The following is a 14,053-nucleotide window of genomic DNA, read 5'->3' as shown; positions in this document are numbered from 1 at the left end:
ACTGATGATGTTGAGCTCCTTTCATATGCTTATTGGTGTAGCCTCTTTTTATTCTTTCATTAAACATTTTTGTTTGATGAGTCTCTATTGTATAGTAGTTCTATGATATGGGCCCTGCCCTGAGGTTACTCATATGCCAGTGGATAAGATCTTTAAGCAGATAATTGCAAATAGTAAGATAATAGACTACAAAGAAGGTATGTAGCATGTGTAGATGTGTAATGCATCTTTGAGGGGGAGGGAGGAGGGTGGAAGCTAAGCAGAGTTTGTCAAGCACACAAGAAAGAAGGGCATTCTAATTAGATGGAAGAGCTTAGAGCCTTGAGTATAGCTGGTGGGGGAATGAGGCCTCCTGTCATCAGATGGGGAGTGTCACCCATCTTAGGCAGCTAAGCAGGTCTCTACCTCCAGAAGCAAGCCTGCCCCAAGCCCCAAGCCAGCAGAAGCCAGCAGGCAATCCTTGCTGAGCTCTGTCATCCACTGCACCTTTGTCTGCACGGGGCTGTATTGTTTTCAAGGAACATTTACTGAGCTGATTTGATCCTACTTGAGGTACATATTGTATCTGCATTTGTACAGAGAAAAATTATGCTAAATGAGGTAGCAGCTTGCCTGACATCTCACACCTAAAAAGCGACAGAACTGGACTTGGAATCCAGGTTGTCTGACGCCTGGTTTATTCCACATCTGCACACTGAGCCTCAGCTCTTCTTAACTTGGCATTCAAGGCCACTTATTTTCTAGTTCCAACCACCTTTTCTTCCCTTCTCACCTCTCCCTCCTGCCTATAACTGAACCATCATTCATAACCATTTCGATCTAAATATTTCCCCAGCCTTCCCCATTTGGCTTCTATTCTTTACCCCTCTTGTGTAGTCCAGATTCTTACCATCCTTTAAATGGCTATCCTTTTATGAGTACCAACTGTTGAAGTGCCATTCACTCTGCCCGAGTTTGTAACACACAGAATTGGTCATCTTCACAGTGTTCTGCAATGTGAGTAGGAATTATTTACTTCAATTCATAGGTGAGGAAATAGTCTCAGAGAAGTAAATTAACTTACTCAAGATCACCTGGCAAGTAAGGAGTCTAGCTCAAATGCCACCTCCTTTCAAAAGCCTTCCAGGGTTACACTGACAGAAGTGATCTCCCATGCTGCTAAAATCCTTTAGCAGTTACTTCTCCCTCATTCAAATTCAGCATTTGAGATCTTGGGTTCTCTTTTCTTGTGTTTTTATCTTGTATCTCCAACTGGATGTTTGTTCGTCTGTGTCCCCAGGGCGAGTTTAGATCCTACAGAGTAAATTCTCAGTAAAGGTTAAGTCGAGGCATAGAAGGCAAAGCTCTGGATCTGGATTATGTGGTTGGAGTTCTCCTACATTCATGTTATGACACTAACTTCCGTGACCTTGCACAACAGTGAGCGCTCCAGGATGGGGACCCTGTTCATCCTGCCTCTCCTTTATTCCTGGGCCTGAGAGTTGCATGGATGGATGCACAGACTTCACCATTTAGAACCTCATTTTTCTCACCTGCATTTTGAAAAGTAGAATTGGATGATCTGAGGATCATTCTCCATCCAGATGTCAACCTGGTTTTGTGAGTCCGAACGATTGCTTTTCTCCACACCAACATGATCCTGAGCTACAGAGTTTCAGCCCAGGGAGGCATAGCATAGCTTGTCATTTCTAATTCGTGGCTCTGCATGTCAGACTTTGCCCTCAACTTGTCAAAGTGAAGACTAGTCCAGGAGCTTTGCCTCAACACATTCAGAAATCCTAATACCACCCTCATCCCCTCTCTCTCTTTCTCTCTTTTTGCCTGTTTTTTTCACACACACACACACACACACACGTACACACACACAAAAAAACACCATTGCAAGATATTTTCATCTGAAGTACTTTCTTTAGGTTTTACATTTTAGCAGCCTTTTGACTTAGAAGTCAGCAAGGATTTGTAGGAGGGAAACTGTTGCTCTTTTAGAAAACCCTGAGTCCCTATTGTTGTTCATGCCTAACCCATTGGATGTATTTTATAGGCACAATGAGTGCAAGAACGAGCCATTGTTGTGGAAATAGGAACCCAAGGATTGCTCCTCTGCTCAGTGGGAAAGGCCATTTTCATCAGTAGGGGGTTGTTAACAAAGACCACCTCTTTTTTTTCTGAGCAGCACATTTATCATCCTTACCCTACTTAAATCATTTCTTTGTTGTTGTTTTTTTAATTAAATCTCTATTCACTTTATGCTTAAGAGAAGAAAATGATTCAGAACACATTGATAATACCAATTATACTGTGCCATCCATTGAATGTCCAGTGTGTAGCAGGCACTGTTCAGTGGGTTGCGTGAATTATTGCTGTCATCCTCACAACCTCCATTATGAGGAGAGACTCGAGTTCGGAGAGATTAAGGCCCTTACCTACCTGTCCTCATCCTGTCATAGAAAAGCTGAGGTTCACACTTACGTCTCTGATACTAGACTCCCACCTCTGACCAGCTGGGCCTTCATCCCTAAGACCATTTGGGAAGATTCAGCATTTGAGTACATTCTGGAATAGTTATGTGCTTATAAGCTGCCTTCTCAGCTTTACTAACAAGTTGTGAGGAGAGAAGCCTGGCCTGGGAACAGTGTAAGAGCATGTTTAACACATGCAAATACATACATACACACACACACACACACACACAAAACCCTTCAAGACTGGATTTAACTAACTACCTGGCCATATGCTACATCCAACATTAGGCAACATGCTACAAAACGCATTTGGGATATAGCAGTGGGAACCTTTGAGGACCATGAGAAACAGCAATCTCTAAAGTGTCAGTTTAAGCCCTGAGCACAAAGTAGTTTACCACAAGGGGACAGTCCAGAGAAGATGAAGATTTTTGCCTCTGGAGCCCTCTTGTTTGAACTTTTATTTTTGGACATATCCAGTGAGAGACAAATCTGGAAAGTCCAGTTTGAAATCTGTGCAGAAAAAGAAACAGATTATCTGAGGTTGAGCTTAAAGAATGAGAAAATGAGTAGAAATAATATCCTTTTGTGTTTGTGTAGCACTTTACATTCAGTATGTGTCGTGAGCACACGTAAGCAGTGGGCGAGGTGCCAGAGGCCTGTTTCCCACTCTTCCTCAGACTCATGTCGTGGGCAAGCCTCTTCCATCCTATGGGTTTGAATTTCCTCATGTAACATGAGAGAGTTGGACCACTTGTTCACTGAGGTCCCTCAAACTCAGTCATGCTGAGATCTGATACCAGTAAAAAGGGGATAAATGTTATTCTTCCCCCGTCTGCGTTACCTCAGCCTGCCTTGTGTCAGGGCTGTGGAGATACCCCTGCCCTTCCTTACATCCCTATCAGCTATAATCTCTCTCATGTCTATTGGCACTTGAGCTGACAGAAACCCACCAAGTTCTCCTGGGAAGACACTTGGCTTAGAAAGATCTCAGTTGAGTTGAGGGATTCATGTGCCATTTTAGTTTAGATCAGATAGCAATCTAAGGGCTCTTCCAATTCAAGATTCTAGAATTCCGTAAAAGGCCACCCTTTAGGATGTACTTAGAGAAACCCCTAAGCAAATTCACTGGCTGCTATTTCAATGCATTGTATGACAGTGCTTTTAGCAAACACCCTTGTTCCTAGATCTGCACTGCTATTAGGATCCCTGTATGCAAGAGGGAACCGGCCTTGAGTTTGTTTGTTTTTCCTTTTTAACTGGTCTGGCCTCAATTATTTTCTAGCATTTGAGGTTTTGGGCATTCTAAACTCATAATGACTCATTTTAACTCATGATGAACCTTGTTCTCTTGATATGCATTTTAGAAGACAAATCTGACCTTGAAAACAGTGTGATGCAGAAGAAAATAAAAATCCCCAAGCTTTCTCTTAATCATGTAGAAGAAGATGGAGAGGTTAAAGATTATGGGGAAGAAGATTTACAGCTTAGACACATCAAGGTAACAAAATCTTTTCTTTCTTTGGAAGTATGTGGGAGTATTTTCAGATATCTCATAGCTAAAGAGTTTCAGTCTGGCTTCCTCTCCCCATGTAAATGTCCCCTGGTATCACCGGCCATGATTTTTTTCAGGGTAAGGAAAGCGTGGGACAACTAGTGTGTATTTGCCTTGCTGGCCAACTTTCCAGAGAGCCCTGATTCATGCTGTGCCACCAAGCATGGTCCTGTTTGCACAGTCTGTGCAGTGTCATCGCTGTTGGAGGTTTGGAACGGTGTGTTTCTCCTTGGCCCACAGCTCTGGAGAGGTCACTGCTGAGCTCCAAGAACGTTAAGCAGCTGTTCTTGGGGAGAAGTTTAGGGCCAGTCACTGTCAGATTGCCCCAAATAGCTAAGGCTGAACTCATTGGGAAGTGCATGAGGTTCACAGAAGGGATTTGTGAGACCTCAGGTTAGATGGAAACATTTGCATGAGGTTGCATTTTCTTGCTGTGTGTCCCAGTTGGTCTCCAGCCTTCACTTTGGAAACTGCTGAACATCTTGTTCAGCAAGCTAGCTGTTTTTTTCTGTTCAGTAGATACCTGAGAGGAAAGGTGAAGGAAGATAAGGAAATGGGATGTCTTCTGCATTGACCATGGTCTGATTTTGGTCACAAGGTTGAGGGGGTTCCCAAGGAATGTAGCTGAGTTCAGTTCATGGCATTCGCTGTACTCCTGCTATGGGCCTGGCCCTGTGCTGGTACCTGGAACCATTAGCCAGACATGGTCCCTGCCTCCAGGGGTCTCACATTACAGTGACGCAGACATATTGTAACGATCACTTTAGTTAAATGATAAATTCATCTACACTAGTAGCACCTTATCTCAGCAGATAAAACGACTTAAGATTTTGTCATGTAACACAACATCAGAGTCATGGTTTCATTGGGCTGGGTTTGATTTGGTTTGGTTTTCCTTAAATTTCCTGAAACTTAGTGAGAAGTGCCTGGAATCTCATGTCCTCAGTTGTCTGCACTTCCTACACGTGCCCCAGTCAGGAGAGCTCCTGACCCTCCTGCGCTGAGTGAAGAATTCATTTGATCCTGTAACTCTCACTGCCCCTCAGTAGAAGCTATAGCTACTTGAGCTAGAATTTCCTCAGGCAGTGGAACCCCAAGCTCGGAGGGGGTCCTGGATAATTCTCTCGTAAATGAACTTTCTTCTCTCTATCCACTGTCTTGCTGAGGGAGAGGCTGGCAGACGTCGGGGAAGGAGCCTTGTACTGGAAGTTAGATTCCAAATTCTGGTTTTGGCTCTGTTTGTGTCTCACTATGTGACCCTAAGTGTAGTCCTTCCCTGAACTCTCTGACCCTCAGTTTTCTCACCTGTAACATGAGGAAGTTAAACTGAAAGTACCTTTCAATGCTGGAATTCTTTGAACTTTTCGGTTGAGTAAACATTTTTCAAGCCCCTACTGAGTGCCAGTTCTGAGTGAGTAGGCAGAGGAGAAACAGAGAAAATAAGACATGTTTTCTGCCCTAGATTAGAGTAGATTAGAGTTTTTAACATCCTTTCCACCTAAAGCATTCTTGATGAAAAGTTTACATGGTGAATTGCCTTTGGGGAGGAATTTTATGTTTTTGTTGTTGGAGACATTTGGGACTCCTCTGGGATCACTTGGCCCGGCCTGATTTCTCCCTGATTCTCCACAAATACATATTGAACATCCCCATGAGCAAGCCACTGCCTAGGCATTGTGGGTGGGCTGGGGCCTGGGGAGTTGGGAAGGGTGGTCATGGTATATGCATCCAGGAGGCAGAGTGGTGAAAAGGAAAAAGTGCAGGCCTGGGAAACCAGTGTCCTGGTTATGACTTTGGGCAAGCCCCTTCCCCACTCGGAACCCCATTTATAAAATGTATAAAATGTTTCCCCATTTATAAAATGAAGGGCTTTGACTAAGTGTTTGCACAGGTTTCTCCAAGCACTGATGTTCTGTGATTCTGTGATTTTAGGATTGTCTGGGGAAATATTGAGCTGCAGTCCAAGAAAGTCCCAGCTGCCCTTGCCTGAACTGATTCTCGTTGTCCTACACAGAGACCTGAGGGGCGTAAGCCGAGCGAAGTGGCGCACAAGAGCATCGAGGCAGTGGTGGCTCGGCTAGAGAAGCAGAACGGCCTGAGCCTGGGCCATAGCACGTGTCCGGAAGAGGTCTTCGTGGAGGCCTCGCCAGGCACAGAGGACATGGACAGTCTAGAAGATGCTGTGGTGCCCCGGGCTCTGTATGAGGAGCTGCTGCGCAACTACCAGCAGCAACAGGAAGAGATGCGCCACCTCCAGCAGGAGCTGGAGCGGACTCGGAGGCAGCTGGTGCAACAGGCCAAGAAGCTCAAGGAGTACGGGGCACTTGTGTCTGAAATGAAGGAGCTCCGTGACCTTAACCGGAGGCTCCAGGATGTGCTGCTCCTGCGGCTTGGCAGCGGTGAGTGCCCCAGCAGGCCACCTACCACTCCACTGGGGTGGAATACTTCATGCAGATCCTCTTCTGGGAAGGGAAAGGAGAGAGGGAGACCAAGTGCCCTGAGGCTAGGGAAGGAAAGACTCTTGGCTTATCAGTGATCTCAAGGAAGAGTCACTCCCCTCTCATAGTGAATCTGATAGGAGCTTATGTATGCAGCAGCCTCAGCTATGGGAACATTGGCGAACATGGGTCAGAGAATAAGAGCTGACAAAATATTTGTCACTGCTCACTCACTTAGGCATTCATTCAGCAAGAGGCAGTAACCGGGATTGTAGGGAACCCCTCCAAGGAGGTTTCAGGATAGTAAAAAGAAGTAGACATGATCCTAACAACATGTATTAGTTTAAGTCAGAAAGTGATAAACGCCAAAGGAGAATGCTGACAAAATGATATGAGAGTTCAGGGGTTGGAGAGGTTATTTGTAACTGAGGGCATGGAGAGACTTCAGTAAGAAACTGAGCTTTGAAGGTTGGGCAGTGTTTCAAGGCACAAGAGGAGGCTGAGCAGCACTCGTGAGCATGGTCAAATACCTGGAGCACACTGAGAGGAATAATGCAAATGTGCTTTGAGGACAGAAGATAGAAGGACTTGAAAATTTTACCAGCCTGGGATGTCTGGACTTGTTTTGGTAGGAATGGAAAGCATTAGAAAGCTTTGAGCAGGGAGGCACATGACCTTAGCAAGATGAATATAAAGACATATGAAACTCCTTTGGTTTGCTCATAGAACTTAATAGGTTCTTATGTTGCACCCTATTTTAACTAATCAGGTTTTCTGATCTAAAGTGGTTTAGAAGCAGGGATCAAGAAATCTGAAAGGCAGCAGCTTTGACTGCCGGAAGAAATGACTGCTTACCAGAGAGAAAAAGACAGAAAAATGCTTTCAGAACATAAGAATCTAGAATTATAAAAGATAGAGCCCAGCCCAGTCAATATTGAGGAAATCGGTTTGACACAAGTTCATTGCCTCTGTAGCCCCTGAAGACAGTAATTAATAACTCTGAGTCAGTGTGCTTTGCTTGAAGAAGGTGGTAATCTAGTCTAGAAATATCCCCAAAGTTTAAATAAAATACAATTTTTGCCCTTATGAAGGTTTTCATTATCTAGATAATATATTTAGACATGAAGCTTCATTCTTCTTTGATTTATTCTTACCCTAATTTACTTACATTTGTAGGTGTCATTTGCTTCTTAAAGTATGTCCCCAAGGTAGTGGCTCAGTAGATCTTTGGATGGTCCAAGGAGTCAGCAGAGAGGCCTTTTCATGCCCTTGTCATAGAAAAGGAAATGACATTGGGACTTCCCCAGAGTCACTTAGGGAGGCAGAGGTAAAGTTCTGTCTCAACTCTAGTCACTCAATTCGTAGGTTGGAGTTTGTCCACTCCCCAACTCTACCATTGCCTGGGCCATTGTCCCAAATCGTAGTCTACAGAGGTTCACAGGGACACGAAAAGTCGCATATGGTTTGCAACTTCAAAAGTTAGTAAAGTTCTTTATTAAAATAAAATCTCAAAGATAAATCATAAATGGAAAAATTTGTAAAAGCTGTATTGTTCTTGTAGCAGTGATGGGGGATGGGGATAACTGGAATTTTCAGAGAGAAAAAATGTTTCCCAATCTTAAAGTGAATAATTTGTATTTTCAGTGTGCTTTGTATGCTGTGCCTTTTATAAACTTCTTGAGGGCTTGTGGGGAAGTACACCCAAAACAGAAATTCTTCACACTTAATTCAACTCCCAGGGAAACTACCTGTTTTTCATGATTATGAACTGAGTTTAAACTGTAGAAACCACTCCTAAGCCTCTGGGGTGGGAAGACACCCTGCATTTTACATCATTATATGCCTCTTTTAGTCCTAAAACATGTAGAAAAACTTGACCTGAAGCATAGTTTCAGTGTCTTGATCTTTCTAGGCTCTTCCATCCCACAGGCCTTGAAGGCCATCGCACAGGCCAGTGGCTAGCTCTTCCCTGACCTGAGTCACCATCATCATTACAATGGGTTGGACTCAACATAAATCAGCTGGAGCCCCAAGTATGCATAGACCACCCACCCTATCCTCTGGGCGCTACAGGCATCCTGGAAAATCACACCCACTGTCTCTCATCAGTGAAAGCTTAAAAGTCTATTGATTAACACATGTTAATAGGAGAATGCTAATGTGCCAAGTTCCAAGACGAATCCACAAGAATAAAATAAAAGGATCTCTACCCTTAAGAGGAGGTTGTATGTTTTCATGGCTTGGATTCAAACCCCACCTTCCCTACTTCCCAACTCTGTGGCTTTGGGAAGCTCATGTCCTTCTGCCCTTGCTTCCTTCCTTTCCTATGACCTTATTTTCTTCCATGAATACTTGCTTGTCTCCTGCTACATGCCAGGGACCTTGCCTAGTGTTAGAATTCAGTATATTTGCAATACAGCCCTTGCCCTCTGCCCTCGAGGAGTTTAAAGTTTGATGAGGGAAACAGATCCTGAAACAATCAATGACAGCACAGTACATAAATGCCTTCATAGGGACAAAACCATAGAGGACTGTGGGACAGCAGAGGGGATTACCCACCAGATTTTGAGGGGTCACAGAAGGAAGGCTTCCTGAAGGAAACAACTTTTAGGCTGAAGCCTGAAGGATGAATTTTTGTTATCCAAATAGGAATCAGTAGATGGGGAGAGTGATAAGCAATTTAGGCAAAGAGCATGTATGTCTCTGACCCTCAGTGTTCTCATCTGTAAAATGGGAATGATAATATTACAGCCTTGTGACACACAGCATAGTGCCTGACATTCTGTTAATGCTTGACTACTGTTAGCTCCTGTTCAACATCATGTAATGGAGGAGCTAAGACAGGGTTAACTTTGGCTTTTAACTCAGGCACCCCCCAGCCAGTAGTTGGCTATATGACCTTGGGCAAGGTAACTAACTTCTCTGCCTCAGTATCCTCTTACAATATTGAAGATAAGAGAGGTTATATATGTTTGTTCATTTGTTTATTCAATCAGTCAGCTAACATTGACCAAATGCTTTCTGAGCCTAGGAACTTACGGAGATACAAAGAAGATTAAGACATTGGGAGGTAGGGAGAGGGTAGTGATGGAGGTAAACATGTTATTAAAACACAGAGTGCCAGTTCTGGGAGAGAGGTTAGCATCTGAAGGGAGAAGTCTCTCTTGGAAAGTCTGGTAAGATATCCCCTTGCTGTAACAGATCCTGATCTATAAACACCACTAAGAAGGCAGAGAACAACCAGAAAGTGAATGAGAGACCCTTGTTTGACTCTCGCCTTCACTTGCCCTCTGAGAAACACGTCCTGGCTTAGGGTTGATGTAGGACCCAGGCTTTGCCATTCTGTGCCCCCTGGGCCTCATTTGAGTGTTGCTCCTGGAGGTATATCCTTGAGTATTTTCGTTTTTTGTCCACCTCAGCTAGGGGCCTACCTCAAGGGCCTTTGTCTAGCTTGGGTGCTGGATCATTCACACCATAACAGGCAAATTCAGAGACGAGGGAGGCCAACAGGTCAGGAGGTGCTCAGTTTTCAAAAGAAGTCTACCTGCCTGCAAAAATCATTATTTACTCACCCAGGTAGTGGGGTCCTACGAATGGTAGATGGTAGTGGAGAGCAGCCGCCTGGTCTTTTCCGACCGATGGAGACTCAGAGTGGGAAGCGGGTCCGTTAGCAACCAGGAGTTGTAATGGCACACCTTGGGGAGGTTGGGGTCAGAAAGGTGGAGCCACACCCAAGGGTGGGGGATAGCAGCAAGAGAGTATGTTTCAGAGGCTTCACTGAATCATACACATCTTCATTTGTACATTTATTCATTCTTTCATTCATTCCACACACAAGAAAAGATGGATTTAACAGGAAGTATTCCAACATGGAGTCATGGAGTTGTGAAAGAACTTAAGCTATAGACTGTCACCCTCATTTTGCTGACGAGGAAACAAGCCCAAAAAGTGTCACTGGCTTATTCCTAAGGGTCTCCTGACCCCCGGTCCTGCGTGCCTCTCTGGACCCTCACCCGTATGGCCTTCTTCAGCTCTTAGACTTATTTTTCCCAACATGGGGGTGTCTCCTCCATCCCCTTTACTCCCCACAAAGGATATCATCTCTCTCTGTAAAACAGAACTTTCCTTGTCTGTGATCTTAGCATGGTAAACAACCCTTTCTGATAGGAAGGAAATTCACTTTCCTCCACTGTCAAAATTAAATAAGGAAGCAAATGTCATAACTTTAGCCCCGTGACCCCCATGTTGTAAGTGTTCAATAAATGCCAGTCCCCTTTTCCTTTTTCTCCCTTTCCTGCCCATCCTCCCCAAAATAAGTAAATGCCAAGGATGCAAAAAGCATGGTGACATTCCAATGTACAAGGTACAGATGTTTGTGTATATTCATTTATTCATTATTTTATTCAGTGAACAGTTATCGAGGGTATCCTTTGTTCCAGGACTGGGTTAGGTGCTGGGAATAACGTAACGAACAAGACAGAGTGCCTTTTTAAAAAACAATGCACAAGTAGATTAGAATGGTGTGTTTAAACTGGGCATTGGCAGCCACAGAGAATTTTAGGGGATGAAGGGAAGCAGAACAATAGAGACCCAGTTGGGGGAGGGTAAGCCCCCATGTGTGAGAATGGAGTAAATTCTAGGGTCTCTCTTGGTTTCTCCTCAGCTAGATTCCCTGTTCTTAGAAGGCAAAGTCCAAGGCTACGGTGTCCTCCCCAGTTTGTTACACTGTAAGTACCACTTAGATAGTATAATTCATTGTGGTGTGACTCCGGTAACATTAGTTCAAATAAGACTCTCAAGGGCTCTGTGAGGAATACAAAGAGGAACAGACGTAATCCGTGCCTTCAGGATGCACACAAGTCTCACAGGGAACACAAACATGTACGCAGCGTGACACCAGGCAAATAAAATCAGTGCTCTAATTGCAGGAGAGAGGCAGATGACGGTTTTAGATTTTGTGTGTGCTTTGTCAGGGAATATAGGCAAAAATGATGAACTCTAACCAGAAGAGGCATAGATAACTAGAGTAATAACAGTAATTCACATGTGCATGGCATTTTACAGGTTTCAAAGCACCTTGACATTTTTATCTCATTGGACAATTCCGATAGTCTTATTGCAAGCCAGGTAGGGATTATTGTCTCCATTTTAGAGAGGAGAATGCAAAAAGAAGAGATAATGTCCTGTTGGCTAGATCATAAGCTGGCTGAAAGTTTTGAAAAAGGAGAAAGCCATTGTGGCCTGTATATCTGTTTCAACTTTTTAGAGCTGGATCACTAACACCTCTGTAACCCTCTGGGTTTGTGCCTTGTGTGCTGTCCAAGGTCCGTTAAAATACCAGCTTTGATCTTTAAAATCCTTTGCAGTCTGAACTGGTTTCTTTAAGCCCAGGTCTCCGATGGTGCCTTAGAAAAGGCAGCTAATGTCAGCCAAATGCTTCATGCTGGTTTTCTCCTGTACTGGAGACAACCTGGGCTTCAGCAGCAGATATTACTTGGGTTTGAATCTCAGCTGTCTTAATTTATTACCTGTGTAACTTCATACACATTTTTTAACCCTTCTCAGGTGTCTGTTTTCTCCTCTAGGTATCTTAAAGCCCACTACATACAGACAGGAGAACCAGCTCAGTGATTAAGAGCCCTAATGGGCTCTGAGGTCAGAAATACTGAGGTTTTCAACCCCAGCTCTACCAAATTCAAATTTTGTTACCTCGGGCAAGTTACTTAACTTCCTCAGCCTTAGTTTCCTCATCTGTACAACAGAGTGAATGATAGTATCAACTATTATGGTTCTTAAAAGGAGCAAATGGGCCAGGGGCAGTGGCTCACGCCTGTAATCCCAGCACTTTGGGAGGCCGAGTCGGGTGGGTCACATGGTTAAGAGATCGAGACCATCCTAGCCAACATGGTGAAACCCTGCCTCTACTAAAAATACAAAAATTAGCTGGGCATGGGGTCGCGCGCCTGTAGTCCCAGCCACTCGGGAGGCTGAGGCAGGAGAATGGCTTGAACCCGGGAAGTGGAGGTTGCAGTGAGCCAAGATCATGCCACTGCACTCCAGCCTGGCGACAGAGTGAGACTCTGTCAGAAAAAAAAAAGGAGTAAATGAATAAATGCAGTAAAGTCATCTTCCTAGAGGCTGACATATAGTAGGTGCTCAGTAGGTACTGCATCAAGATATAGAATCATTTGAAGATGTGCATGAGGAAATGTGTATATAGCACTTGGCATCCATCGTAGGCACCCATTGTCCTACAGCAGAACACAGATGTGATGATCTGGCATGTCTTAATCTTTGGTCAACCCTGGATGACTCCTAGAGATTTCCTATTTCCCCTTGTAAGTCCTTAGAAATCATATTTGAACAGTCTATTTTACAACCATGCCTGGACTTGATTTCAAACTCACTGGTCTGTAGCTGATAGAATTTGTCCATTACCACCCCCAACTTCTCCTGGGCAGAATTCCATCTTCCCATCTCTAGCTCTCAACCACCCCATTTGACCTCCTAGATTTTTTTAGACATCACTAGTTGTGGCTCAGTCTTCTCTTTGCCAGGACTCTCTTCTTGGGGCCTGTTTATCTCAGAGCTCTTTCCCGTCTCTTTCAGCCTCAGTTCATTTTCACAATGAGCAGGAATACTATAAAAAAGTTGGGCTTTGAGAAAGGCCCAAAGCGGGTGGACAAGAGCCATTTTGTCTAGTTGGATGTTTATATCTCCCATGTGGAGGTGAGGCCCAAGAGGCCCACAGTCTGCCTGCTGGTTTAGAGTTAGTGGTGGGGCAGTTTCAAAAACTATTGTACCCTGCTCAATTCAGATGGCAGGAAGAGATCTAGTAGTAAGAAGTGGAATAGTTTGTCTGAAAATTATTGGTCATCATCTACTTTGAAGGACTTTTTTTGAACTGTTGCCCAAATCAGAAGTAGCCGCAGTTTAAAATAATCCCAGATTATTTTAAAAGTTGATTTCAGGGTGGCTGAACAATTCAGGACCCTCCTTCCCCTTTCTCCCTAGACTCCGTTTTCCTGGGGGCAGTGGGGATGGGGTTGAAGGACAACTCCGGGCTGTCCCTTTTCTAACAACTGCCTCAGTATTTAGAACATCCAGAGGAAGTTGTTAGGCTTTTCCCCATTGTCAGAATAGGAGTGTGTTTCTCCATTAGAGCAGGGTTTTGCCTTCCATATTGCCATGTGACAAGCTTGTGTTTTTTTTGGATGTGCCAGTCAGGAAATGGAGGTGGGAAAGTGTTCATTACAGGCAAAGCCTGGTTTCTAGGAATACCTGCTTTGGGCCAGACACTAAATACTTTCCATATATAAAACAACCTCAGCAGTGGATAAAACAGGCTCAGAGAGATTAGGTAACTTGCCTGAGGCCACACACCCAGGAAAGGGTAGAACCAGGTTTCAAAACTGAGGCCCCTCTTGCTTTGCATCAGGCAGATCTCCCCTCTGTGCATCAGGCAGTCTGATCACAGAGTCCCTCAGCCATGTGCTTCTGTGGCACCGTCCCTTTTGCCTGCCTCCTGATTAGGCCTTCATTGTTGGCCATTAGACCATCCAGTACTGCAGTGCATTCTGTGACTGCAGGACCCTTGA

General features: G+C 44.3%; 2 protein-coding genes across 5 annotated transcripts in view; both read left to right on the top strand.

The window, feature by feature from the left end:
* Positions 1-14,053, top strand: part of AGBL4 (ATP/GTP binding protein like 4) — a 1,461,703-nt gene that overhangs the window by 1,226,525 nt on the left and 221,125 nt on the right. The gene's annotated exons all lie outside the window — the stretch shown is intronic.
* The window catches only part of BEND5 (BEN domain containing 5), a 50,267-nt gene that overhangs the window by 12,138 nt on the left and 24,076 nt on the right, over positions 1-14,053 (top strand). For 2 of the 4 annotated variants that reach the window (XM_012511540.2, XM_030823881.1), the window contains 2 exons: positions 3,830-3,963; positions 5,950-6,416. In XM_012511540.2, coding sequence (XP_012366994.1) covers positions 6,179-6,416 — 238 coding nt within the window. In that variant the 5' untranslated portion in view covers positions 3,830-3,963; positions 5,950-6,178. The remainder of the gene's footprint in view (positions 1-3,829; positions 3,964-5,949; positions 6,417-14,053) is intronic. The other 2 variants (XM_030823880.1, XM_003259005.3) reach the window with 1 other exon arrangement.

The sequence above is a fragment of the Nomascus leucogenys genome, chromosome 12 (genome assembly GCF_006542625.1).
Source record: "Nomascus leucogenys isolate Asia chromosome 12, Asia_NLE_v1, whole genome shotgun sequence".
Lineage (NCBI taxonomy): Eukaryota > Metazoa > Chordata > Mammalia > Primates > Hylobatidae > Nomascus > Nomascus leucogenys.
Note: the sequence above shows the minus strand (reverse complement) of the source record. Positions and strands in the feature narration are given on the sequence as shown.